Raw genomic sequence first — 27525 nt, forward strand, 5'->3', positions numbered from 1 at the left:
AGTGAGTAACTTCTTTTCAGTGGCTAGAAAGAGAGCCGAGATGACTGAAGAAGGAAATTAGTTCTTTTGTTAATTAGTTAGTTTGTTAATTAGTTAGGGGAACATGTGAGCAAACTGTTGGAGCATTTGGAAGTGAGGCAGCACAGCATCCTTTGCTGGTCTCCGTGGTGTGTTCCCCACGTGACACACCTTGGGAGTCTCGCTCAGGGTCGGTGGGTGCCTGGCAGGGAGGATTGTCCTGCAGAGATCTCCAGCGCAGGTGGGATCACGTCTTGAGGGGTGAGAGCACCTGGCACCTTCCCTGCTGGGAGGAAGAGCATGGCCGGGGGTGGGGATTGGTCCTGAGACACAGGAGGGGAGTGCCCCGAACAAACACGTGCAATCCCCTGTTCAAACAGCGCAGGAGCAGCTCCTGTGCCAGAGCACACGGATCGGGTGTGGGGCAGGTGTGCACCATGCCAGGAGCCCTGACAATAAACTGTAAATCCCCAGCACTGAACAGGCTGTCCCAGACACGGCTTGTGAATGGCACATGCTGCTTCAGAAGATTGTTCCATATTGCCCCATCTTCTGGAAGGGATGTTTGTAGTAACAGCTGCCAGGAATACTGCATGAAAAACATCTAGTCTAGAGATGTCTATCTATTTAATTATGTATTAAGTAATACCTATTCAATTCCAATATCCATTTTCCATTCCATATTCATTTTCCTATCCCTTCAATTTTTGTTTCACTCTATGATTTCAGTCATTTTGGTTATTTTTCTGGCTTTCATTTTGATTTTGTAAAAAAACCTCAAGCTGGTCTCTGCCCAATGACAGAAAGGAATTATCTGAAGTAATGCAAACACCGTATTTTGCATCAATTTTTTCATGAGAACAGCACCATATTATTTGTAGAGTGCTCTCTGTCAGGCCTCAAAATTACTAAGGTATTGAATTAATACAGGAGATGTTCTTTTAACTCTTTGTTGCTTGCAGAAAATGGGATATATTATTCTTGATTGGGACAAGACTAGAGAGAGAATTTTTCAAAGCCCAGGAGTAAACAGGACCTTGTTCCTTTTAACTCTGGATAAATGCTTCCTGGCTCTGAGTGCCTTGGACTGTGTGGATATCCTGGGCCAGGTTTTACGTGTGTCAGCACTGAACTATCTCCAACCTGATGTCATTGGGAGCCTCCCAAACGTTCTGCAGGAGGATGCTTTCAGAAACCTGTAAGCTATTTATTTTTCAGACACAATTAATGCCATGCCCTATTTGCTGACTATTTAAAGAGGTTGCCATATTGTGTCAGTCTGTTTTCCACGTACAGCTTTGTGCTTATATGTTGCTGTTTATAAAATAATTTGTCCCTGTGGGTTTTTTAACAAATAGATTGTTAACTCATTAGTGAACTAACATGCCCCTGTATCACTTAGATCATCCTTATTCAAGGACCTTTATGACAAAACCTCAGCAAATACTCAGAGAGCTCTGTATGGCTGGATGAAGCAGATTCTACAAAAATCTTATAACATGACTGGTATGTTATTTTCAAAGTGTTTTCTTCTTGTTTATGATAAAAAAAGTCAGGAAAGGCCTATCCATGGTACTGAATTTAACACAGGCCTGTTAAGAGTAGTTGTCTAGAATACCTTTTCTCCAGAATACAGCAAATATTTTTGTTACTCATGACAAATAGCTCTCCACAGATGCTTGTTCTTATAGAATAGAATCGTACAACTGGTAAGATTGGAAAAGACCTCTGGGATCATTAAGTCCAACCAATGGACTCTTCATCTCTTCTGTAGAGTTATACTCAGTCTTTTTCTAGTACTCTGGTCTTTTCTCTCTATTTTTTCTGACTGAAACAGGATACAGTGGTCAGGTGCTCTGCCAAGGTGTGTTGTTCACTTCTGAGCATTCAGAATAGAAAAGTAGCTGTGGCTCAGGAAACATTAGCCAATGCACTGCTTAAAAACTCAAAAAATGCAGGATATTGTGAAAGTTCTGCTGCACAAGGCACTGGCTCGATCAGAAAAGGGACTAGATAGAAACAGTTAATTCTGATTGTGTGCATTTTAACACATCTGTTAACAGGGTTAATGTGCCTCGAACAGCTGTGCCACAGCTGTGCCAGTGCAGGGCAGGCTGCAGAGGGGGCTGTGCAGCGGCTCTGAGCCATCACTGCTGCTGCCTGGGCTTCCCTCAGCATCCCAGCAGAGCTGTCCTGGCACTCCTAGATGTGTGTGTCCTTCCTCTTTCCCTAGAAATCAAGGGCAAAAGGCCCACTGGCTTCAGAGGAGCTAAATTTGTCCCCTGGCTCTTCAAGCTGTTTCACATTACCAGAGTCACCCATTAAGTCACAGAGAGGAAGTTCACGGCACTGCTGTAGGTGGTGTGACTGCCAGGGCACTGCTGGGGGAGCAAAGATGCAGAACTTGCCTGCTGATCCTCAGCAGTCCTGGGAATGTCCCTCAGTGTCACCTTGGGGAGTGTCTGAAGCATCAGTGACCCCTCAGGCTGTGGAGGATCCCCCAGCTCCAGAGGGACTGGGAATTAACGTGCCCCTCTTACCTCCTGTTGCAGCTTCTCGTGCCAAGAGCAGTGCAGAGGAGGTGAACCCACAGCACAGAGGGCAGGGCAGCACAGGACTCCTGCACTAGTGGGATTTTTTCACTTTATATGTGGGTAGCATTGGGACCACCTGGGAAAGGGATCAATTTTTGGGCATCACACCTACCATGGTTGGTACCTACAGCTCTGTTCTGCTGAAGGCCACAGGCAACATCCTTAAATTGTGCTAGTTTTTCTTTCCTCTGTCATGTCTTTCAGCTCTTTAATATTCCTGGTAATGGGAGGTAACATCACTTTAAAAACAGGCCTGACAGGTCTTCTGGGAGCATCATCTTGCCTTGGTTAAGGAGCTTAGATCTGTGTTTTCAAAAAAAAAAATCACTAAATGGGGTTCTTCAGCTTCTGATAGACACAGGGTGATGTTTCTTCAGACACTGAAAACTCTTCAAAGTGCACTGGTGATTTTATTCTACCAGAGTTGTATCAACAGAGGTATCACACACTGAGCCATCCAAATTACGATACCTTGGAGAAAACAATCTGTGGCTCAGAGTCATAAATACTTTTTTTTCTCAGGGATATTTGGATCTTGATTTCATTTCCAATCCTTGTGAGAACATAGCTAAATGAATGCCATTTTTTTAACTGTTTTGCAGTATTTTGTATTTTTGCCAACTTATTTCCATAGAGGTATTTGAACGATTTTTCATTTTCTCTGTTATTGCTATTGCATATTGCTGAAACAAGGGGCAGCATCAGTAATAATATATTACATATAAAGTGTTACAAACTATCATGCCTTCCTGATGTTCTTAAATAATATAATTGATTAGGGAAACTGAATTTTAAAAATACTGCTCCATATTTAATATTGCTGGTTTAATTTTTCATGTCCCACACTTTATCCATTTTCTATTTCGACAACATAAAACATTAATGTTTTCATACAAGACAATTTGAGACATTTGAAACACTATTTCATTTTCATTAAAAAATGTATGGGCTCATAAAATTGCAGTGCTAAAATGTAGCCAATGGAGGGAACTTGACTCTCTCCTTTTATGATTTTTCTGATTTGCAGGTATTTTTTGGTTATTTACCAATAACAATATACTGGGTACAATATCTTTGAAAAGCAATAGATTTCTTAACATTGTAGTGAGTATTTATTTGTACAAAACAGAGTTCAATGAATCAGCTTCTTGGGTCAGTGCAGAAAGCTTATGGATTTTGGGAAGATACATGGTCCATCTGCCATTAGAAGAAATTCTGAAAATTACTCGCAAAGAAGTAAGTAACAAAGTGTGGTTGGGTATGTCATTACTAAGTGATGTCACCTACAAACAATATGAACACAAATGCAAACTTAAACATGAAAAAACTTCATATAAGGGGAAAAAATATATTTAAACATATTATTTACAAATTTTCTTCTATATTTGGAATTTTAAAGTGCCTACCATTAACATGATTGTTTGTATCAGTAAACTGTGGCTTCTACTGAAAAGAACCAATGAGAGAAGCCCTCAAATTATTTGACAGTTTGGCAGAGAATTGCTCAAATCACTCACTCAGCTTTGTCTTCAAAAATACCATGTTACCCAAATCTGTCTTCTTTTCTCTGTAACATGAATGGGGTCAATGAATTTAGTGTGTCAAATATATATTTTATTGGATGCCATTGTTTCCCAATGCTGCTGCATGATTTTGTTTGTCCTGGTCAGATCAGACTCTTCATTAGCTATGACAATGCCACAAAGCAGCTGGACATGGTGTATGACATCACCCCAGAGCTGGCACAGGCCTTCCTGGAGAGGATAAACTCATCAGGGTTTGATGTGAGGAACACTTCAACTCTCTACAGGCAAGGCTGCTTTTCCTTTTTTTCATGGCTGTGTATGGATGAGGAGAAAAGAGGGGAGCAATCAGCAATATGGCAGAGCTTTTTCCTTCCAGCAGAAAAGTCTTGGCTGAAATCCAGCCCTGTTTAGCAACAGTGAAGAATTGCTACTTTATGAGTTTTTGGAAGTGTGCCTAATTAGCTGATGCTCTGTCTCCTGCTGCACAGTGAGGAGATGCCTCTAGTACTGGTAGGGAGACTCCAGCAGTGTCTTTGGGACCCTGTCAGAGCTCCATCCCATTGTACAGGGCAGCAATAAAATAAACTGGGAGAGCAGGACACGAGTTGTCTTGGCTGTTTGGCTCACAGAAGGTGGAGTTGTGTTGAGGAAGTCATGTTGCAGTTAGGATGAAGGAGGAAATCTTAACTCATGTCAGCCAGAACTGCAGGTAGTTTTTAACTGATGTGGGTGTTACCAGAGAGGTCACAAAGTGAGGAGCTGTAAAGCCTGTCCTGCTGTCCTCTTTGTCCTGCAGGGTAGGGATGAGCTGTGCTGAATATGTGTGTAAGCAGCAAACTGCATTTTCAGGGCTGTCAAATCAGCACTGAACTAACTTTAATAAAAAACCCAAATGAACTGCTCTTGCTCATAAACAGTCAGCGAGTGTGGCTGCTGTGAGGCAGAGCCGTGCTCCACATTTACATGTACACTGTCGTATCCGTGGATCTATTTAGTCCCAAGACACCACTGTCTGAAGTTATTTGTAGTCTCCTTGGGGGATACCTTGGTGTTTTAAACTAATGGAGAATATGCTTTATGGCTTCAGAGCTCCTGTCAGTGCTGCAGTGCAGCGCTGACTCCCATGAAGGATTGCTCATTGTCAGAGGGGTGAGTGAGAGCAGAATTATGCCCACGCTCTAAATTTCACTGTCAGAAATCTTAAAAATGATTTTGCCACTCACCAGAGCTGCCACATTCTCACAGATGAGAGAAATGTCTTGCTCCGTGATCCTTAATATATTCCATTTTTACAACACACTTAGTTTATAATACTCATGAAGTAGTGTTATTCATTGCTGCTAATCCCAAAGGAGATGAAGAGCTCTTGGTGGGAATGCAGTAATGCATTGGAACGTAATTATTTGTTATAAAAATGCTCTTATAGATGTTTCTTTGATTTGTATGTTGGTTTGATGATGTCTCATGAATTCAGATAGGTTGCTGAAGCAGTGTATTGTTGTATCTCTAGCAGGTTGTTTTTGAGGGACTAGAGGAACTAAAAGCCTCTCTGTGCTGCAGAATGACTGAGTTTGTGCTGTGCATTGTCCACCATTGATTTGATTTACATCTGGACATTATGGCCCAGACTGCCCATGCCTCGTTGAATTGCTAAAAACCAGGGACTGTAGCAGGAAAGCTGAGCTTTGGCCACTTCTGTGAGGTTCTTGTTCTGTGTAAATTATGAAAACAAAGACTAAGAGCTTACAGGGACAGGGAATCAATTCAGGCTTCCTACGAACAAGTCCATCATCCCCACTATAAAGCTCAAAGTCCAGCGAGAGTGATAAGCAATTCCGAGCTCTTTCCTTGCAGTGGTGGCATTAAGTTAGCACAAGGCCTAAGTCAACAGGCATTTCCCCTTGGTGGTGTGGCTGCTCCTGCCCCCCAGCTGTGGCTGTGGTTGTACTTTACAGAGGTTAATGGAAATGTTGACTTACATCTGCATGAGGGACACGAGCTGCACATCTGGTTCAAATACACCTCCAGACAGCTGTTCTGGCACTGCTGAGCACTGCACCTCAGCAGACTTTCCCAGCTGCTGTTGAACTGGACAGATCTCCATCCATCAGCCAGTCATGGGTTTGATGTGAGATACAACAGGCTGTGTTTAAACCTGAGCAATAAAGAGGCCATGTAGTGCTTGAGCTGCTGCTCTGGAACATCTGTGAGTTATGTTGCATGTGAAATCCAGGTGGGATTTAGAGTTCAAAACATCCAGTCAATCCAGATAAGAACTCAGCAGCCATTTCCAGAGATTTAGTAATAGCCCTTCATCCTTTTCAAGATTATACTGCCCAGGGGAGTGGAGTTGTTAACTGGGAGAATCCAGCCATGGACAAATGGAACCACAACAGTTCAGTTCCCAACAGCACGAGCAATCCGGGCAGAGCTCAGCAGAATGCAGAGGCCAGGGCAGTGTCTCCTGCCCCAGTTACAGGCTGGGTGGGTTTTGAAGGTTGTAGTTGAAGGCACAAATGACAGACAGAAATGACTCAGGTTCTTAGCACAGGGTGTAGCATCCTGTGCTTCCCTCTCCTAAGGGTGACACCTCTCCTATCAGAAGTTACCCTGTGTGTCTCTACCCCACAGGCTGGGTTTGTTGGTTTGCTTTTATGATGACCTGGAGCAGATGGATGCAGCAGTGGCCCGGGCTTTACTGCATCAAATGATTAAATGCAACCAGCTGAGAGGTTTCCAGGCTGAGGTTCACAAGGTGGGTGCAGGACTTGTTCCTCTTGCCTAACCTAAAACAGAGGAAGAGGGACTTTCTTCTTGAATAAGGGAAGAAAAGAATGAAAAATTACTGGGATCTAAAAAATAAGGATGAGTAGTTCTCAAGTATAGAAAGAACAGAAGCCCATTTTGGGTACTCATTCCTTTGTCACTCTGTTTCTTCCTGTTCCATATTCCTTTCACAACTGTTGTTCTATTTCTGAAATTTTGTGAAGTGTGTGATCACTGAATATTTGCCAATGCCTATTCCAGAGACTCCATTTATTGTTTTGGGTGATAATGGAAATTATCTCTTGGCAGATTTTTGTTTCCCATCTGCTCTTCTTGTTTGATTCAGCTCAAATCCCAACTCCTGAACATCGCCATGCAAAACCAGACATTGAATGATACCCTTGGATCTCTGTCAGATGCTGTGGTTGGACTAACTTCAAGTCAGCTGGAATCTCTGTCACCTGAAGCAGTGCACAATGCTATTGCAACATTAAACCAAGTCTCTGGGTGGGCAAAGAGCCAAGTTATGATTCTATCCAATAAATACCTCTCTTATGAAAAGGTACCTCTGATAACAGCTTTTCTACCTTCTGTTTTTAAAAGTGAAATGGCCAATAACCATAGATTTTGAAAAGTTAATGGTCTGAAAAATGTGTTTAAGTCAAATAAAAACATGCAAGACTGTACCTCCCAAAGGACTTGTCTAGTAACAGGAAGAAGGAGTATTTGTATTTGGCAGTTGTGTGTATTATTCTGTGTGTTCCACAGTCCCAGACTGTATTTCAAATACACAGTAATGGAAGGAGTCAGGGTCCTGCTGAAGTTTCAGAAAAAGGAACTTCTGAGAAACTTCATGCATTTGTTCTCCTGGACAGACACAGAAAGTGCATCCCCAGGCAAGAATTGCATAAAGTATTCAATGGTAGTAGTTTTGGTTTATTTATTGACTTTTACTTCCTGTTTGTTTGTGCTGTTCTCTCTGCAGGTTTTGTCATTCCATAATGTCAGCCAAATGGGTGCATTGGTGACAGGCATCAGCACCCAGTCCCTCCACAGCATGAACCCAGGGGAGCTTTCGCAGCTGATTCGAGGCACAACATCCCAGTACTTGTCTGACTTATCCCCTGCACAGCAGCAAGGGATCCTCAGGAAGGTGATTTTAAACTGAGTGTGTAGCAGGTTGTCTCTGCACAAGAGCTCAGTCACCAGATAAGCAGAGCATGGTTTAAAATGCTGCCTCTGAGATGTGTGCTTTAGCTCAAAGGTTAATAGTTCTGATGGTTTTTCTGAACACCACGTGTATTTGGAGGGATCTCCCTTGCTTATTTCTGTTGCATTTTTATTACTGTCATGTTTTTACTTTATCCTCTTAAGCAAAATATTACATAGAATAAAAAGAAGGGCAAATCCTGTAAATCTAAGCATCAGTTCTGAAATGCCATGTATTTCTGTGTTCCTCTTTTTAGATAGCTACATCTGGAGGTTTTTCTTCCTCAGTCAAAGATATACAAGGGGCTTTCTTTAAAGAGGTTTCTCTTTCTGGTTTATGGAAGCAGACTGGATATAGTTCTTCAATGATGAAAGAAAAAGAACTAAGAAGAAGCCAGGTAAAAATGATTGTGCAGTTTCCATTTCTCTGCAGTTTAGTATGATGGAAGAATTGGAAAAGAAACGTAGATAAAAGGAAGGAACTGCCCCAAATATGTCTCAGCATAAAAAACCAGAGGGCAGTCAGGGCCTAGGCAACATCATGAGACAAAGCTATGGAAAGGGAAGCATTAATATCCTGAATTTAAGTCCCTAAGATTCTGCCATGTAAATTTTCTCTTTCCAGTACTGTATAACAGGCATTAGCATAGACAGTCAGCCCTTTGACTCTGTCCAGAGAGATGAAAGGTTGAATCAGGTGATCTCCAGAGGTCCCTTCAAACCCAAGTTATTCAGTGGTCGTGGACCGTGGACAGGTTTAAAATCATCCCATAACACCAGTCAGTGATGTCTTGTCGTGTGAAGAGGAAATTCAGCACTGGATGCCAAACCTCTTGTGGTTGGCCAGGCTGGACCGAAGGAGTGCCTGCAGAGTACATGAGAGAGCTGAGAGCACATAAACCTGCAGCAGTCATTGTGTCTTACACCTGGATTAACTGAACTGAACCTTAAGCATGGTGGGTTTTATTTCAGGCTTTGTATCTGTATGAATTACTGTCTAAGGAAAACCATCCCGTTGACCTCCTCAGGTATGAATTATAGTCTCCTTTGAAATGGGGTTTAAAACTAGTTTTGTCATGAGAGCAACTTCAAGGCGAACCATATGTGGTTATTTTGTACTGTCTTAAGTTTATTCATTCCTGGATAGCACAGGATAATTCACCTTCCTCATTAGAAAGGGTCTCCCAATCCAAAATCAGGATCAAAGCATTGCAGGGGTTTGGGTATTTTAAGGTTTAGTTGATGTTTTTCAATTTCCTTGCATTTTTACTTTCAGTAGCCTATTAATTACAAGAAACAGGAGAGGGAGGTGTTCAAGAAACTGTATCTCAGGACAGGGTTGTGGGGAATAAGGACTAGATCCTGCTTAAATACTCAAAAGATTGAAATTTGCTTTTCCTATCAGCACAGGACAGCTTGTGAAAGGATTAACTTGTCAGCTCATAGAAAGCATGGGCACAGATGTGTTTTTAAACAATTTTAAATTCTTTGAAATGAATCTTCATCTGCTTTCTCCATATCAGGTAAAACCAAAAAGATTTTGTGTGTATAAACATAGTGCCCAATATCAAAACTAGGAAAATTACAATTTGGTTCATTCAACTTTAGATTTTAATTTTTTCCTTTTTTTTTAATCTTGTCTGTGTTATGTCTGTTAGCATATTTTATTTAAATCCTTTATGTGTGAATTTTTCTTGCTCTCATTCTTCATTTTGACAATTTCATTTGTCACTTACAAATTGCAAGAAATTCCTTCTGACTTGTTAATTCATGAGTAATCTGTTTGGAAACACATAGAAGTTTTGAAAACATACAAATGCTCTCATGCACCCAAATACAGGATGCTCCATCTCTGATGTCTACAAACTGAGAGCTCTAAAAAAAGCCAGAGACAAATGCTCTCTGAAGAGAATGTGCACAGTTTTATGTGTGCTGATTTATATGCTGCAATAAAAAAGCCATATTTTTGTTCTTCCTCAAAATTGCCAGATGTTTCAGTTCCTAAATTTTTGTTGCTTTTAGGTTAATTGTTTGGCTTGGAAGTTTTGGAAAGTCTCCAATGCATCTATTCCTCCCTTCCTCTTCCTGGTGCTTCCGTGAGTTACATCTTACAACATCTTAAATTCTGAGCACTTTTTAAATAATCTCTTCAGTCCCAAGAAAACTGATGATTCAAACTAATGGTCATTTCTCAAAAGTGGTCACTGACTGTAGGCAAAGCCTGTGTCAAGTGAAAGTTGATAATATTTGATGTCTTTTAGTGTGGCCTATTTTTGTCACAACACTGGATTTTCCCCCCCCTAGACTATGAGACTTGTTTTCCTTATTTATTTGAGGGGGTTTTTGAGAGTGAATTTGTAAGTCAAGACCACTGGGTACTGCTGAAGCATATTGCTGTGTCTGGTTAAAAACATTGCAGTGTGTTTTAAGACATTTTTCTAGAGTCATCAAAATTTCAGTGACAGCTTTTTTCCTTAGGAAAAAAATGTACATTGATAAGATCTGAGTCGTAAAACTTGTTAATTCCTTTCCCTTTCACTTTCTCTTTCGCTTTCCCTCTCCCTTTCCCTCTCCCTTTCCTTTTCCCGTTCCCTTTCCCTTTCCCGTTTTTTCCTTCCTTGGAACACTTTCATTTTTTGAAGTTCAGTTCAAGTGCAGTTGAAACTGGAAGAAGATGGACATTAAAGTAATGTGAGGATTAATTGCAACTTTTCTGGCCTGTGGTTTCTGTTTTTTCAAGTCCAACCTTGTCCCTAAATGTTTGTGTCCTCACAGACTTTATGGTCTGGTTATGGGTGTATGAAGGTCGGGTTTGCATTCTGAGGCTGTTTGAATTCTCTCTGCAGTGCTGAGTACCTGGAATATGTTTCAGGCCCTTTGTGTGTCCCTTTCATTGAAAGCCTGGGGAGGACTGAGATGGACCTTTTGAATCCAAGCCCTGACAAAAGGAATGCTGTGCTACAGAAAGTGCAGGAGTGCTTGGTGGGTATGGCTGGGAAGGGGCAGTGGTGGAGGAGACACCATGGACATGGAGAGACTCACCTTCTGTAGAAGTTCTTGACTTACCCATCTGTATTCTTTTTGTGTTTTTTCATGTCTCAATTTTATTGTTTGCTGCCTAAGGAAACCTTTTTACAGCTTCTGCAACAATTTTCCCTGACTCCATCCACGTTACAAAGTGTTCTCATGGAATGTTGTTTCTGGCCACAAAGAACTGGCCAGCACAGCCTGGGGCTGACCAGTTTGCCCCTGGAGCTGTTCCCTGGCTCCAGGCAGTGCCAGTCCTGCAGAGCTGTGTGTGGCACAGGAAGCTCCATGGGGGGATTTGTCACTTCTGTGGTCTGGGAGCCGCAGCACTCACCAGTTTTTTCGGAAACTAATTCTTTGATATAGCTGTGAATATTCCTGTCCTTACACATACTACCAGCTGTGTAATCCCTGGTGTTTTGGCAGCTGCCTGAGAAACCCCTCTGAGCTCAGCCTTCTGACAGCAAGAGCTTGGGGCCCCTTTGCTGCAAGGGGCCAGCTCAGGGTTGTGCTGCCAGACAGAACTGCACCAGGTGTTGGGTGGTGGCATTTTCTCTGTGTGCTTCAGTGTGGAATACAGAACACTGAAAGCTCCAAGAAGTTCTTATTGAATATCACCAATTGCATTGGTGAAAGCGAAAAACATAAGACAGTCTAAGCAGAAATTGTAGATTAAGTTGCCAGTGCAAACTGTTGTGTCTTTGTTCCTGAAAGGGTCACAGAGCTTAAATGGGTTGTGATACAGGGCAAGAGCCAGGGTTAGCTCTGCCAACAGGACAAATGCTTCTCGTTTCAGAACAGCTCTGTTGCTGATGAATATGATGTTGACCTACTTGGAAATCTAATCTGCCACTTACCTCCAGCCTTTCTCCAAGGCAGAATGTCCCTGAAGGCAATGGCAGCCGCCCTGCCTCAATTCAAACTCTGCCAGCAGCTCAGCCACGAGCAGAGGACTGAAATTAAATACAAACTCCTTGAGTTATATGGGTAAGGTATTAAATACACCACCTTGCTCTTGCTGATGGTTTGGCCATGCAAATGCCAAGCATTTGCTTTGCCCAGGTGAACTGCAGTGAAAACAGCACAAAGCAGCTTCTGTCACTGGCCAGGCTTGGGGTCTGTCCACCAGAGTGACATTCCTGTTCTCGTGTGTAACGGGATAGCTGTGAGCAAAATACAACCCCAGGGACGCCCTGCATGTCTTGGGTCCCAGGGGAAAAGCAGAGAAAGCGTAATGTGTGAGGAGGGGCAGGCAAACAGGCTCACTGGCCTGGGAGGAGAAAGGGTGTTACAGGCAAAGAATGGCACGGGAATGCAAAGAATGGGAAGGTGGAAGTGGGACACTGGATGTGCTGGTGGGAGAAGGCAAAGAAGACTGCAAGCACCTGTGGGAATAGGAGAAAGCTGGAGAAGAAGCAGAGGGATATAAAGTCAACCATCTGAAGCAGCCAAGAGGGCAGCATTTGGGTGTCACTGATGGCTCTGGGTAGGAGGGTGATTGGAACCATTCTGTGTATCAGCCATGCAAAGAACAAAGCCATCCTCTGTCTGGCAGGAATACACTGTTTCTCTCCTGCTTTGTCTCTTAGAACTATCTTGCCTTGGGAAAGGGAGACTGAATGCAGAGTCTCTAACCATCCCTTCAGACCCAAAGCCTGTCCCTTGATCCACCTAATCATGTTAGATGCTCTTTCAGCTTCCTCCTAGTCAGCATTTTTCTAGTGATGGAAGAGCTTTATCTTCCACCAGATCCCATCCCTGCATTGCTCTTGATACAGATCAATTTTATTGAATCATGCCACACTGTGCTAAATAAGATTTTACTTTATTTTATATCATTTTATTTTGAAAATATTTGTCTACTCAAACATCCTTCTAGCAGAGCAACAAAACAAATAAAGTTTTCTGTGAGAACATGAACTAGTAACAGATTTGTTACTGTGCTCTGCTATGGGCTCTTTCAGGCTGACAATTCCTTATCCAAATGCTTTATTAAGTTACCCACCAAAGGGCTGACTAACATTTGTCAGATTTGTATGATGTTTCTACTTCTCTTTTGATACCATTTTGCACACTGCTGCTGCAGTAGGAACCTGACAGAAAATGGTGAATTTTCTTTCAAAAAAAGAATTATTTCTCCTTGCTTGAACACTGTAATGCAAAGAATACTATGGCTGTTGAGGGAGAGGGAGAGCTCCATTACTGCTGTATTTGAAGGCTTTCTCTGAGTGTATGGAGTCCCACTAATGCCCTTTCTGTCACAAAGAATGAGAAAATGCAATCTGATGCTACTAACAGTGAATCACCACACTGGCATGGAAGTGTCTGTGTTTCCTTTATGTTAAAGTTTAGTAAAAGTTTGATTGTAAACATTCTTCATTAATATATTTTTTCAAAATACTTCTTCAGCTCCTCAAGCAACTGGACAGCAGAAACAACATTAGATGTTGGACCATTCATAGCTCTGCTGTCAAAAGAGGAATTAAATGTCCTTGCTGAAAAGGTATGCTTTTATTGTAACTTTTGAATTCATAAAAGGTTTTAAAATCTGGATTTGTGAATGTCACAATGCAATTCTAAATCATGTAACCTGAGAGCTGAACTGGGTGAATAATCCCTTGGCAAGGAACCCATGTTAATGTTTCACATGTTCTTGACTCCATCAAAGGTTCTTAAATTTCTTCTTGAAGGTAATGTCAGTAGAAACCATTATTTGCACATCTACAGTGATAATTGTATATTGTCACATAGGAAAAATGGGTCCTTTATAGTGATGCAGACTCATTTTAGTACTTTACACCTTGCAATGTTATTTCCTCCATTCCTCTGCCTTCCAACCATAAAAGTTACGTTTCTTATCCTGTTATTAATGGGATCATACTGGTCAAATTAGCATTTACTCACATGGCCCTTTGCCCCAGGGCCAGTGTAGCACCTGTAACTATAACTGACAGACTCAACATTGCACTTTGGAGTTTCTTTGCCCTCTTTATTTCCTATAAGCTTCAAATTTTTATGTATAGGAGTAAACTGTGCTGGAATGAGGAATTTCTTCTTCAGCAGAAACATGTGAGCACAGTCAGCAACTTTTCCACTGGAGGTAACACTTATAATTGACCAAAGAGAGCAGGACTCTTCAAAGGGAAGGAAGGTGTCTAGCAGGCTGAAGGAGAGAGGTCAGAAAAAGCTGAGAGAAGGCAAACAGGTCAAAGTTATTTCTCACAATTTAATTGGGTCCCTATCCTCAATTCTTATACTTGTCTGGCAAATTTAGGACAAACAAATTAAAACCCAAATAGAATAGGGAAACTGGTTGTTCCAGGAGGGTCTGGACACAGACTCCAATCAGGCAGTGCTCAGGTGTTGCCAGAAGCTGAGGGGGCATACAAGAGGGAGAACCACTCAGAATTTGCTTTCTTTCTAATTTTTCCCCCTCAAATGTATGCTGTTGACCTTCCAGTAGCAGCCAATTTACTCTCCTCTCAAACATGTGCACAATAGGATGGAGGCTGAGCTGTTACTGACCCCTGATTTGCTAAGGTCTGCACAAGTCCTTCTCTGCAAATTGGTTTGTTTTAAAAGGGAGAAAGAAGACTTACTCCTTCTTTCTTTCCTTTTGAAGTTCCCAGACATCATTTTACAAATAGCAAAGACAATTGGACCCGTTTCTTCAGCTGAAGAGCTTCTCTCAACTGTGTTTGAGTCTGTCTCCAATGCCTCTGCCAACACCCCATCGTCTCTCAGCACTCCTGGTCAGTATTTACCTGTCTGTGCACAGGGCCTGATTTACAGGGGGGACATTTGGGGCTGTGATGGTGCAGTTCAAACAGGCTTTGTTTCACTTTGCCACTGTGTGTGTTCTGGGAAGCCAAATAATAAAAAAGAAAGCATTGGTAACTTGAAGAGGTGCAGACTTTTAGCAAAAGCTGTGAGTCTTCGTTCTGTTGCCCACAGTTGTATGATGCACTAATTGCTGAAACACTTAATGTCATTGCAGGATTGCCAGAATAAGCATCTCCTGGAATGATTCTGAGTGTACAAAGGGAAAAGATAAATTATTTGAATTAGAGGGGTTTGTTTATTTTTACTTTTCTGAGTGAAAATCCTCAAATTCAAAACCTGTGAAGGTGACAAGTTCCCCTCATGCCAGAAGATTGCACACAGTTAATCCTTTGCCAGACATGAACATATGGTGACTCGTCTGTTCTTAGATCTGACAGTGGTGGCACTGTGTTTGTCCTGTTCAAATGGACAAAATTTGTGATAATCTAAAAGGTATTTTAATTAGCAAGATTTAAATTTAAATCTAATCTATTAGAAGCTCTGGTGACAAATGGATCATTTTCTTTGGACAAGGTACATACTCTGACTTTATTCTATTATTACAATAACTGTATTATTTCTCCTTCCTGAAATAGTTGTGAGCTAATATTAGTAACAATTACCAGTGACAGAGGTCTTACATCTATGTCTACATCAAGATGAAACAAAGGTGGTGCTTGAGGCAAGATGGAACATGCAAGGAAATATGGGAATTGTGTGTCCAACGTGCTACCGGAAAGCAGTGGCAGTGCTGGAGAAGGAATTCAAGATGTTATAATACATAGATGTTTCTCATCAAACTAGATGTATAGCAAATGGAAGAGTGAAGCAGCATCAGCTCCAGGAAGCAAAGTCAGAAGTCCAATTAGTGTTTCCCTCTGTAATTACACCAGTGTTACAAATGATAAAAGCAACGTTTTTAACAAGGACACAAATCTTGGGGTTTCATGGCTTGGGCAAGGGAGCTGCACTGTGCCTGGCTGGGCAGTATTTACATGAGAAAAGCTGACCTTCTGCAGCAGGGGAAAGGGAGACAATGCAGCTGCACAAGAGGGAGGTGTAGAGGGAGACAGAACATCAGCTGGTACAGTGGAAGCTGAACAGCATTTCCGTTTGCTCAACAGATTCAATCTTTTCAGTGTTCTACCCACTGCTGCAGCTTCCTTTGATGCAAATTAATCCCTCCCCTGCCTCCTCTCAAAGCACAAATCTACTTTGTACATCCTCACTTTAATTTATTTATCTGGGGGAGCTTAGCTCAGGCACAGCGTCTGTGGAATTCCCGCTTTTTACGGGTAATGGCTGGATCTGAAAACATGTTGGGATTATTTGGTTTGGATAATTATTTAATAAGGTTTTCCTAAATCAGTGACAGGAGAGAGAGAGCAGTAAACAACCCCATCAGAATTCTAATTTCTGCTTTCCATCAACATTAGAGGTAGATTATGCCAACAAAGACCAGGATTTGTTAAAACACACAATGGAAACTGTCTGGTTTGATCACATGTAGGGCCAGAACCTGCCCATAAATAAGGTTTTTAAAGGCAGTTTGTGTGTCCAAACAGTTCTGTGGTGAGTGAACAGCCCTCTCCGGATCCTGACATTTTAACAACAGGCTTGACATGAAGAACAAGCTCTGTGCTTCTCTAACACATCCAGCTCCTGTCTGCACCTTGTTCAGATGTCAGCAAGGCTTACATGACACACATCTCTGTCAGGGCACTTCAGAGGAAAAGAACCTCTCCTGTCTGTTGCTTTGCTCTTGGATTCACTGTTGGAACATGGGGTTTATTCAGCTGCAGAAGTTTTTGGTGAATTTATGGAGACTCCCACCAGGGCCATCCCAAAGATGTGCATTTCACTCTCACTGAAGCAGTGGGTTTACCTTGGAATAAGCTCTGGCTTGAGATTTGATGCCTTTAGGGAATTAGACTTGAAGAAACTTGCAATATGCTGGTTATTCTCTTTGAACACATCCAGAATTTGGTTTTATTGTGGCCTCCTGCATTATAACTGTTCTGAAATCCATGTCTGTTGTTTTCTTGTCCAGCATGCACTGCCTTTGGAGTATAAAGAATATAACCAAATTCTTGCAAGTTAGGCAAATTTTAGTTTTATATCCAGGACATTAACAAGGTAAATACTTTAAAAATATTTAATTACAAAACAATTAATTAATCAGTATCACATCAGCTGCAGTTAATTCACAGCCTGTTTCTCTCATACATCTATATTGTTTTGGGGTTTTTTTTCAGTTTCCTTGAAGAAAACTCCAGCTGTTTGACTTTTTTTTTTCAGATTGCTTGGGAACTAGAGCTCCTTCTTCAGATGAAATAATTAAATTAGCAGAAGCAAATGTATTTTGGTCAGTTCAGGAACTGAAATGCATGGACTCAGGGACTTTTGACAAAAATGTGGAACTTCTTGGGACTGTCTCAGGTTTTAACAACTCCCAGCTTATTGCCTTGAAGGAAAAAGCCAAGCAGGTAACTATACTGTCTGTGAAGGGATATTAAATCTGTAATTTCATTTGCTGTTATTGAACTATGCAGTTCTAAAATAACTGTGCTATGTCAATGTCACTGCTGCTGCAAGAATACCTATGGCTTATTGGAAAAATAATATGAGATGGTGATAGAGGACTATTGCCCTTGCTTTAGAGTCAACAGGCAAGTAGTTCTGAGTTACTGGCAGCTGGAAAAGTTAAATGTTTTTACTTTTGAATTGCTTTTCAGCTTGCTTCTCACTTTTCTTTCATAAAAGAAAAGTCAGCAAGCAGCACTCTGGGCTGTTGATTGCCCTGCTGAGGATTGAGCTTGGCATGTTAAACTGTCTGCGTTGATGTTAAATATAGTTTACAGTGGTATAAAACCAAACTGACTGAAAGACCCTGTTATTAGCAGAGTAAAGCTTGTTCTCCCACCTTCTTGTCACAGGCAGGGACAGACAGACCCATCAGTGGGAAATTTTAGGGAGGAAAAGACTCGACCTGCCTTTAGTGTGTCTTTCCTGGGAGCACAGTCAGGACAGTGCCTGTGCCTGGGGCAGAGCATCACACAGTGTGGGCTCTGAGCAGCCCTGCCTGAGCCAGCTCTGGGCTGGGAGAGGTCAGACCTTGCTCCATCCCTGTTGTTGCCATTGCACTTCTCACTGGGGTGACCTCCTGCCCTGCCAGGGAACACACAGTGTCCCAGACCTGCTTTTGGTTCAGCAAGGAAGAGCCTCAGGGTGCACTAAGATGAGTTGTTTTGGTTGCAGAGGACCCAGAGGTGAAGAGGTTCCCATCCCCAGCCTGTCTTCCTTCAGCTTCCTGTCACCAGCATCTGCTGGAGGTTATCTGCACTCTGCTTCCATCTCTGCACGGCCACTCTGTAATCCCTTTCTGTCAAAATGATCCAACGTTTTAAAAGTCCTTTTTAAGTTCCATCAGATCATTCTGACAGAATGAGGTTGGGGAGCATCTACAAGTGCTGTTGGCTGCAAGTAGTACAAGTGCAGAGGGTGGGAGATCAAAGGCTGTGACTTCTGGAGGAAAGCAGGAGCCTGGGCAGCATCTCCTTCAACCAGCAGCTGCAGCCACAGTAGAGGAGCTGAGCATGGATTTGGGGTAGATGAGGCCAACAATGCAATTTTTAGCAGTGAAGCTCAGCTTTTAAAGCAGCAGAACTGCAGGTGCTCAAAGAGAAGTGGCACTGACCAGATTCCAGAAGCAGATGGTGACTCTGCAGTTGTATCTCTGCTGCCTTGGTGCAGTAGCACAACAGCCCACTGCATCAAATGCATCCTTCTGGGACAGCTTCCCTCTGTAAGCATGGAGATATGTGGGTAGGAAAAGGGGGGGGAATGTCATCCTAGGAGAAAATAAAAGCAGTGCTCCCCCAAGATTGTGGGAACTAAAATATTTTACAGCAGTGCAACATGTTGTACTTACAGAGTACTATCTGTTGTAGGGAAATTGCCAATGAGGTTAATACACTCAATTCTGGCTTTATTCAGTTCAAAGGTACACAGGTCTGTAGTGCACTGACTGGAAGGATATTCTCTGTGTAGGTGTTTTTAAGAGAGATTGCTGTTAGACAAAGGCAGACATCCTATATATTAATTTGCAGAATGCAACATGGTGTTACACTGAATGAGAAATCAGACAGCACAGGCAAAGCTCTTTGAAATCATGTGCATAAGATGGTGTTATGTTATTAACTAAAGGGCATCTTTGATTAAAGGTTTCATTAAGTCTGCTTTAATTTCTCCTAAATTGATTGATTTCCCCTAAAAGAAACTGCACACTACTCATTGTTCCAAACTAATTCAAGAAGTCTCGTTATCAGAGTGTGTCTTAATGAAAGTCAGAAGCTTGGCTGACTTGTAAGTGGAAGGTCTCCCAGCCCTACACTAGAGACATCTGGATGGATCTGTGGGTCCAGGTGAAGGGGCACAAAGGAGCATTGCAGTTTCATGTCTTGTGTTATTTATGTTGTTATGCCTGAGATTTCACCCAGCACTGTCAGATAATCCTATTTATGAAGTACTTCAAATTCTGCAGTTGATGGCCTAGATCAGCAGATAGACACAGGACACCTTTTCCTGCATGTGTTTCATGTATCTCTTAAGCTAGAGAATTAAGAGCTTTAGAATTGGGCTGAGGCTTTTTACTGTCTGTTTTCTTTGGAAAAGATTGACACTTCCCAGGCTTAGGTCCTTTTTCTGTTGCTTTATGACATTGTAAAATCAGCATAAAAGACCTGATGGAAACTCAGTCTGGAGACACAGGTCCAGCAGTGCTTCTTTTAAACAAATCCTTAACCTGAGGGTCACAGTTGGGAAAAGCACCTCGGCAGCCCTGAGGCTGTTCTGGGTTGGATATGCACCTTGGCAACGCTGTGTTAGGAGTATTTCCTTCCAAGGATCCAGATTCCAGAGCCCTAGTTCTCTGTTTTATGGAGGTTGTACAGCTTGTTACGTACCTGAAGGTGCAAATATTGTTTAGATATCCTTCATCCAGTCCTTACTAGCTTTGTCCTTTCTAATTTTTTGAACAAAACTTAAATTGTAGCTATCCTGAAAATGGAGTAAATATTTTACCATGAATCAGACAGCATGAACAGCCAGCTTAGCCCAGCACTGGGCTTTTAGTTTTAATTTTCTAAGTGGACTTAGAAGCACTGTCTTATACTAGAAAACTGTCGTGTACTGACTGACATAAAGCAGAAGCTGCTGAAGCATATGAGACCTTTAAAGTGAACTTTTTTGTCTTTTTGAGGTATGCCTATCTTGTTCAAGTCACTTCCTCCAGCCAAAACCCTGTGCCTTTTTCTGTACAGGCAATTGGCCACATCCAGAGAGACTCTGACCACTGCCTACTGTCTACTGTCATTGCCAGCTAAATGTAACTGACAGTTCTGGTCCCTGAAAATTCTGCTCTTGATGGATTTTTCTTATTCTTTATTCAGACAGACCTTTTCCTGAAACCAAAATTTCCTTAGGGCTGATCTGTGACAGCTTTTCAATCACTGTAATTTTACCACAGATAAAGTTAAAAGCAGGGGAACTTGTCAGTTTAAATACATTGGTGCTGATTTAGACATGCCCCTGCTTATTTCTTTGCTTTTTCGCAAAGCTTTACAAATGTAACTGTATCTGTACTAACACAGTTAAATAATTTTTTATTTTAATATTGTGTGAACGCAAATGAGAAATCAGAACGTTGGGAACTGCTATTTGTGTGTATTACCCAATTCTCTGCTTTGATTTCTGCTTTCCTTGTCAGTGACTGAGCCAGGGTGACTGGGCACAAAAGCAGTTTAAAGTCAGGCCCCTGGAGCAATTGCAGCTGGGTAGAAGCCTGGATAGTCCAGAAACTGCTTTTGTGGTAGCAGTGTAACAGTGTGGATCTAGGCACAGATCCCTGTCTTTATTGGTTTTAGAGGGTTTGCTCCTACAGCCACATTTCTATTAGTGCCTGTTCTGACTTATCCACAAGCCCAGGCTGTAAAAAATGCAGCGTTTTTAGATAAACTGTTATTGGTGTAGAACCTCAAAAACCTTCACAATACCTGAGCTCCTCATTTCGTGTGCAAAGAGGAATACTGCAGGTTTGGGACTTCCAAACCAAGGGGTTTGAGAATGGTGTGTAAGGAGGAAGACTCTTCATGGCCTTACAGACATCAGTGCATCTCTTCCCAAGGTCTGGGGATCTCTGCCAGCCTGGAGGAGTTACCACGTGGTTTCCCTGGGTCGCATTGCTCTGGCACTCACCGAGCACGAAATCTGGGAGCTGGATCTGCATTCCATCGACACCGTTTCTGTTCTCAGTCAGCAAACTGAGTGGACTTTTATCCAGGTCAGTGTCTCATTGAATGTTCTCCTGGTGAAGGGCTCTGCATTCACACCCTTTGGGACTGAAGTCCTGGAATGGCCCAGGAAACAGATCCAGAGATCCACACTGCTCCCTGCTGCCTTTCTGCAGTGAGGGTGGGCAGGTGGGTCAGCACTGTGTGTGCCTGGCTGCCCTGAGGACATCAGTCTCTGTAACTGGGGTGCTGACAGTGTGTTCTTTGGCACTTGCCCACTAAGCAGTGGGTCAGCAGCTCCTCTCACACTGGCCCTGCAATGGTCACTGCTGTGGGACACACCAGTCCTCCCAACTACAGTGATCACTGCAGAGGGATGTGCTCCCAACCCCAGCACCCATTGCCTGTTAGTAGCAAACATGCTCCTCTCATCTTCCTTTTGAATAACTTCTAGTCATGTCAGTGGGACTGTCATAGTGAAAGTTAAAGCTTTTATCTCTGTGTCTAGTTGGCAACGTGTCTCTGCCTCTGGCCCACACCATCAGGGTTCTGCTTGCACAGACACTGGCATGGTGGCAGCTTGGGCAGAATATCACAAATCTCTCTAATAGATTCTTGTTCTGAAGACCACCACCCAAGGGAAGGACTTTGGGAGGATTTTACACAGTATTAGTTTGCTTTTGAGGTTTCCTGCTGTCAGTAAGAACAGCTAGTTAAGAGATCCTTCCTAACTTCAGTCATCTAAAAGTCAGGCAGCTACTTTAAACTGGTTATTTGAGGCTCAGCAGGAAATCTTGGAAGATGCTTGTTTCTTTCACTGACTTTGGAGGATGCCTTGGTGACAGGCTTGAGCTAGACTCACAAATTTTAAATTGTTAGTTTAGAATGAGCACAATTCTAAGTTACTTTGGCTTGCAAGTCAACATCCCTCTCATATCTGAAAATTAATCCTAAAGAGAGATTGCTACTGACACTTAAATAAGACAAGGCAACCTGAGTCTTAAAACAAATAAAACTACATATTGATCCCATCAGTATTTGATGTTTTCTTCTAGCAATTTAACTGATTTGGGTGTTTCTGCTGGGCAATCCAATTCCCATTTCTCCTAGTGAAGGGTTTCCTTGTCACCTGGCAGAGGAGGTACAGGGTGTTTTCATACCATTTGCAGTTTGAAGTGGTTGTGTAGCAGTGCCCTGTTTAAGAGTCATGTGTGGGTGGTGACAGTGCTCCTCCTGAAGGCCATGGCCATGCACTGGGGAGGCTTGGGATATATATTTGTGCTCCAGAGCTTCTGGTAAGATCTTAAGCTGCTGGTAACAAAACCTTCCATTATATTTACTCTGTTCATACATTCTGTCTTACTGCTTTTGTAGGCAAGATCTATTTTAGAAGGTTTTCTAGAAGACTCTGGCCAGACCATCAGCACACTAAAAAGCTTTGATTTAGTTGGATTAGGAACTATTCTCTGTGCTTTGAACTCCACAGAAATCATGTCCATAAGGATTGCTGAATTCAGGTACTGCATTTTATACTTGATGAAATATTTATTAGTATCTCTATTGACAAAATTTATTGTGCCCTTTTTGTTCTGTCAAGATTTTCAGAGCCCAGTCCAAAGGATCCTATTTTCATTTTAAATGTTTTTACAAAGACAGTAACTGTTGTAGAAGGTGTACAGCAGTTGTTTAAAACATGTTCTATTTTAGGTTTCCTCTGCCATTTATGTCCCATAAGTATTTATATCCCAATAAGTATTGTATTGAGAAATCCAGGTTTTTGCATACAGCCTTAAACATTTGTATGCAATTTGTGTACCTGTATTTTAAGTTGAAAATGGGTTTAACAGTCACCTCACAGCAGACCAAGTATATTCCAGGCACATTTAGCACTGCATGTGACTGCAGGATGTAACATTGACCTTGTTGCCTTTTGCAGTGCTGTGGTTGCAAGAATTGGCCAGTTGTTGTGTAGCACCCCAGTCCTGAGGCAGTTTAAGAAGATGGCAGAGTCTGTGTTTGGTGCTGCTGCCAGCTGGAATGGCTCTGTTTTACAGGAAATTGGGACTATAGCAGGTAACAGAATTCAGGCTGCAGATGGTGTTGGCTGTGAACTATTGTTATTGAGCATTAACAGGCAGGTTCCTGTAGCAGTGAATTTTTCTAGACTGGCAAAAGACAGAGAGGAGTCCCCTGCAGGGATGGACATTCAGGAATCCAGGAGGAGTCATGGGATTCTCCATAGGGTCAAACTGACCTTGGGAAGCACAACCTGAAATCACTTGGGTCCTGTAAGTCAGAAAGGGTAAATCAAGGAAGGAAAACCAACTAGGATTCCAGACCCACTCCCTCCTTGTGCACCAGAGTGCCACAGGAGTGGCTGGATTGGGTCGGAGCAGTGCTGGCTGAGCATCCTGACTCCAGCAGTGGGAAGAATGGGCTGCCCAGGGAGGAGCAAAAGGGCAGCATTGGCCTCCAGGGACACTTCTCCAGAGGGCTCTCACAGCCTCAGAGGCTTCCTGAGCCAGAGGTCACACACCATTCTGTTCATGGATTTGTTTCCCTGTGATTGTTTAACTGCACATTGAACTCCCATAAATTTTAGCATCCCCAATGCCTGCAGCAATGATTCCACACTGGAACTACCTAATGGGTGAAGAAGTAACTCCCAGGGCATGACTGTGCTCCCAATTCTTGCATCAGGAGAGCCTGTAAAGAACCATTCCCTAATAGCACTGTATATTATTGTATTGAGGAGAGCCTGTGAACAACCATTCCCTAGCACTGTATATTATTGTATTGACTTTTATCATTCTCTTTTCCAAGATAAAATAACTTGGGTAGAGTACATTCCATAGAATGGTTAAGGTCAGATGATTTGTAATATAGGAAGATAAGGAAAGAAAGAAGACAAAAGAAGAACCAGTATCTCTCTCTATAACGCCCTGGAATAAACCATTTATTAGGTATTTTGTATAAATGCTTAAAATTTGATTAGATTAAAATATAAATCTAATAAAAAGGACATTAACTGAGTTTTGTTCCTGTGGTTTGGGGTTTTTTAGGTGGTTTGACTGAGGATGAATTAAAAGCATTTGATAAAAGCTTGATGCCATATTTCCAGCCAGCAGCAGTAAGACATATCCCTCCTGAAATTTTCCAGGTAAGAGCTCTATTATGAAGAAGTGACTAAATTTTTATCATTTTTACTCTAGTATAAATAAACTGCAGCACTGATTTATCGGGTTTAGATTTTGGAAAAAATTTTTCTATGGTCTGTTAAGTGAGACCATCAAGGGTCTGAAACATTAACTTTCAGCTGTATCATCTGTACTTGTGGTGAAACATGCTGGGCAAGGTTTATTTATTCTTCAGAATGCATCCCAAAGACAAAGCAAGGATCCAGGGTCAGAAAGCAGGGAATAGACTCTCTTTCTACCAACATGGTATTCAAATCTGGGGTTTCTTCTCTGTTTATTAATGTTTGCAAGGGTGCTATAATGGCTACAAATTTCCTTGCTGATGGTGTAGGAGCTGTTTCATTAACCTAAAACCTGGCAGATTCTACTGAGTTAGCTCTGACAAAACAGATTGTACAGACAGATACAGATTGGGAAGGAATTACATCTAATTACAGCAGTTCTGAATGTGGACCAGAAATTAGAACAGGGATCTTGAGATCATTGCCCCAGACTTTATTTGACTCAGTGACAAGATTAATATTCTGCCTAGGCTGGTCTCTCTCAGATGCTCAGGCAAGCAATGTACTTATGGGCAGATGAGCTAAACAGATAGTTAACTGTGTCAGCTCCCATAAAAGAGAAAAACTCCTGTTCTGCACAGAACCACTGACAGTTTAGATAAGCCTGAAATGTCCGTAGTGAAACTATTCCTTTTTAAAACAGATCTATAGCATCTTGTAGAGTTTCTATCAAACAGCATACATTCCTGTCAGTAAGAGTGGTAATGATACTACAAAAAGTGCTTAACAAATAACAGGGCACCTTTTTGGAAGGGTTTCCTGTATTTGAAAGATTCAAAGCAGATTTTGTTTTTACACAGGATTTGTATGGCTTCCTTTTACAGCTGTATATATTTCTCAGGGTTTTATTCATGAAAAATTGCATTGTATTATGGATTTTAAGGGAGTTAAGAGGCAGCTCAATTCAAAATGTCTCGACCTGTAGGTATTTACATGAATTTGCTCAGTTAAAATGAGCTCACCACTTGGCAGACAATGAAAAACGGGCAAAGATTTGCTCCATCATCTGACCTACTTAGGAGGGGAATTTTGTCTTCCCAAAGTAGAACCTGGATGCAGAATTGGTGCAGGAAAAAGGCTTGTTGTGTAGGAGGGTTAAAATGCTTGTGACTGCAGAATGTTAGCTAGAATCAAAGCAATCCAACATGCCCAATAATGCAGGCGTTACACACTGGTTAATTGCTATGTGATATAATTACTGTAAGATTATGATTGCCATGTTTAATTTTTAAATTTAATATGACCAAACTGGGAAGATTTTCAATCTAAAAGAGCAAATTGAATAATGAGATTAAAGCATGGGGTTTTTTCATCTCGTTGCTCTACTGCTAACTGTAATCAAAGGTCAAATGTAGGTTCAAGTGAGTTTGCTCAGGAGCAGATGTAAGAGGAAATAAATGAAAACACAGGAGGATGAACGATGCCATCAGTCTTTGAGGAAATCAGAAAAGAAATGGCTGGAAAATTAAACTCAATATACAATATACTGAGAAAGTGTCCAATACAGTGCTGGCATAGAAAGCTCCTCAAGCTGTCAGCTCTCAGCATCAAAGAGAAAAGAGAAATATAGATGAGTGGTCAGGGAAGTAAATGAATACAGAGGACGTTTTAAAGCTCCATTGAACTCTTTTATAGCAACACAGTGTTGAAGATTAGTGCCCCTCATTCCAGATGCAAGACAGCCCTGACTTCTGATTCCTTACCTGCCTTCTGTAATTGACAGCCTAAACCAATTTTTCTGTCTTTTATTCCTGCCAGGCATTGTCCCCAGAACAAATAGCAAACCTGGGCCCTGAAAATGCCGCCATGGTTACGGGATCCCAGCGGGAGCACCTGGATCCCTCCCAGCTGCAGAGCCTGGTGCTGGCACTGGACGGAGGCAGGAGCAGTTCCCTGGACACGGAGAGCGGTGCAGGGTCCCCCCAGGAGGTGCAGACCCCAGAGCCAGGGGGTGAGTGCAGTCACACCCTCCTCCTGCTCAGGGCAAGGGCACACACCAGTGGGGTGTCTCAGCATCCACCAGGATCAGCCCTCCATTGTGAAGGTGGGATACAGGGAATTCACTGATCAGCTTTCTCAGTCACACCTCAAGTCACAGGCCCGAGCAAGACAAACAGACAGCTTGTTGCTGGATTTACCCACAGCACAAGGTAATGGAGGAAGACTGTCAGGTGGCTTCAGCAGCTGTCTGAGACCATGCTAAGAATTGTGTGAGATGGAGTCTGAAACAGTGAGCTTTCCCCTCTCCTTCCTTCCCACATTCTTTGCCCAGATTTAAGACAGGGCTGTCCATCTCTGGACCTTCAGGGCACAACCTTTCCCTACAGCAGAACATCGTCTGCAGAGCTGCAAGTGGGAAAGCAGGTAGTGCTGGGGTGGGTTAGCATCTTTATCCAGACTGTAGGACTCTGAACAGTTTTTCCTGCTGTACCCATCCTATTTGGAATTAAAGCCTGTTAGCATCTGTGCTTCAGAAGTTTAACCTCTTCTCCATGTTGCAGTTTATATTGGGCAAGTTATGCTGGCAGTGTCAGTGGATGGGTTACAATGAGAGGGGGCACACAGTCAAGCCAATAATGAGAATTACCCCTATCAGACAGCAAATAGTGTTGCTTCCTGTGACACCAGTGAGACATAAGCTGTTGAAGAAGAGAGAGTGAAGCTGAAGTGCTAAAATAGGAGTAAGGAGAAATAAATTCCTGTGATGTCCTTGCTGGAATTAAAGCAGACCTTCCCAGAAGCACCTGGGAGGTGCTGTCGGCCCAGCTCCCTCCCAAGAGTTACCTGTTCCTTCTGGAGATACGCCAAAGGGAGGAGTTTTCTGGGTAAAGATAACCTGAATTCTTGAGCTTCTTGGTCATTGTTCCCTTCTCTAGGGAGTACCACCCTATGAAATGCTTCTCTTTGGAGCTGTGGCTGCTAACCTGGAAGTGACAGTTCTGACCAGTGATGTCTTTTAAGCAGCTGAATGCAATCAGGATTGAGCTGTTGGAATTTGCTGCCCCTCTTTGGGG

At 42.3% G+C, this 27525-nt stretch overlaps 1 protein-coding gene across 1 annotated transcript in view; it reads left to right on the forward strand.

Moving 5' to 3' along the window:
* The window catches only part of OTOA (otoancorin), a 30114-nt gene extending 3052 nt beyond the window's left edge, over nucleotides 1-27062 (forward strand). The window contains exons 7-28 of the mRNA XM_071571082.1: nucleotides 981-1216; nucleotides 1421-1524; nucleotides 3742-3848; nucleotides 4283-4422; nucleotides 6770-6893; nucleotides 7251-7466; nucleotides 7890-8057; nucleotides 8371-8511; nucleotides 9086-9141; nucleotides 9519-9636; nucleotides 10136-10209; nucleotides 10960-11095; nucleotides 11937-12127; nucleotides 13550-13643; nucleotides 14763-14892; nucleotides 17261-17448; nucleotides 21147-21302; nucleotides 22627-22769; nucleotides 23189-23325; nucleotides 24315-24412; nucleotides 26270-26462; nucleotides 27013-27062. Of these exons, the coding sequence (XP_071427183.1) occupies nucleotides 981-1216; nucleotides 1421-1524; nucleotides 3742-3848; nucleotides 4283-4422; nucleotides 6770-6893; nucleotides 7251-7466; nucleotides 7890-8057; nucleotides 8371-8511; nucleotides 9086-9141; nucleotides 9519-9636; nucleotides 10136-10209; nucleotides 10960-11095; nucleotides 11937-12127; nucleotides 13550-13643; nucleotides 14763-14892; nucleotides 17261-17448; nucleotides 21147-21302; nucleotides 22627-22769; nucleotides 23189-23325; nucleotides 24315-24412; nucleotides 26270-26462; nucleotides 27013-27062 (3000 nt within the window). The remainder of the gene's footprint in view (nucleotides 1-980; nucleotides 1217-1420; nucleotides 1525-3741; nucleotides 3849-4282; nucleotides 4423-6769; nucleotides 6894-7250; nucleotides 7467-7889; nucleotides 8058-8370; nucleotides 8512-9085; nucleotides 9142-9518; nucleotides 9637-10135; nucleotides 10210-10959; nucleotides 11096-11936; nucleotides 12128-13549; nucleotides 13644-14762; nucleotides 14893-17260; nucleotides 17449-21146; nucleotides 21303-22626; nucleotides 22770-23188; nucleotides 23326-24314; nucleotides 24413-26269; nucleotides 26463-27012) is intronic.
* The last annotated feature ends 463 nt before the right edge of the window (nucleotides 27063-27525 follow it).

The sequence above is a fragment of the Pithys albifrons genome, chromosome 16 (genome assembly GCF_047495875.1).
Source record: "Pithys albifrons albifrons isolate INPA30051 chromosome 16, PitAlb_v1, whole genome shotgun sequence".
NCBI classification, from domain to species: domain Eukaryota; kingdom Metazoa; phylum Chordata; class Aves; order Passeriformes; family Thamnophilidae; genus Pithys; species Pithys albifrons.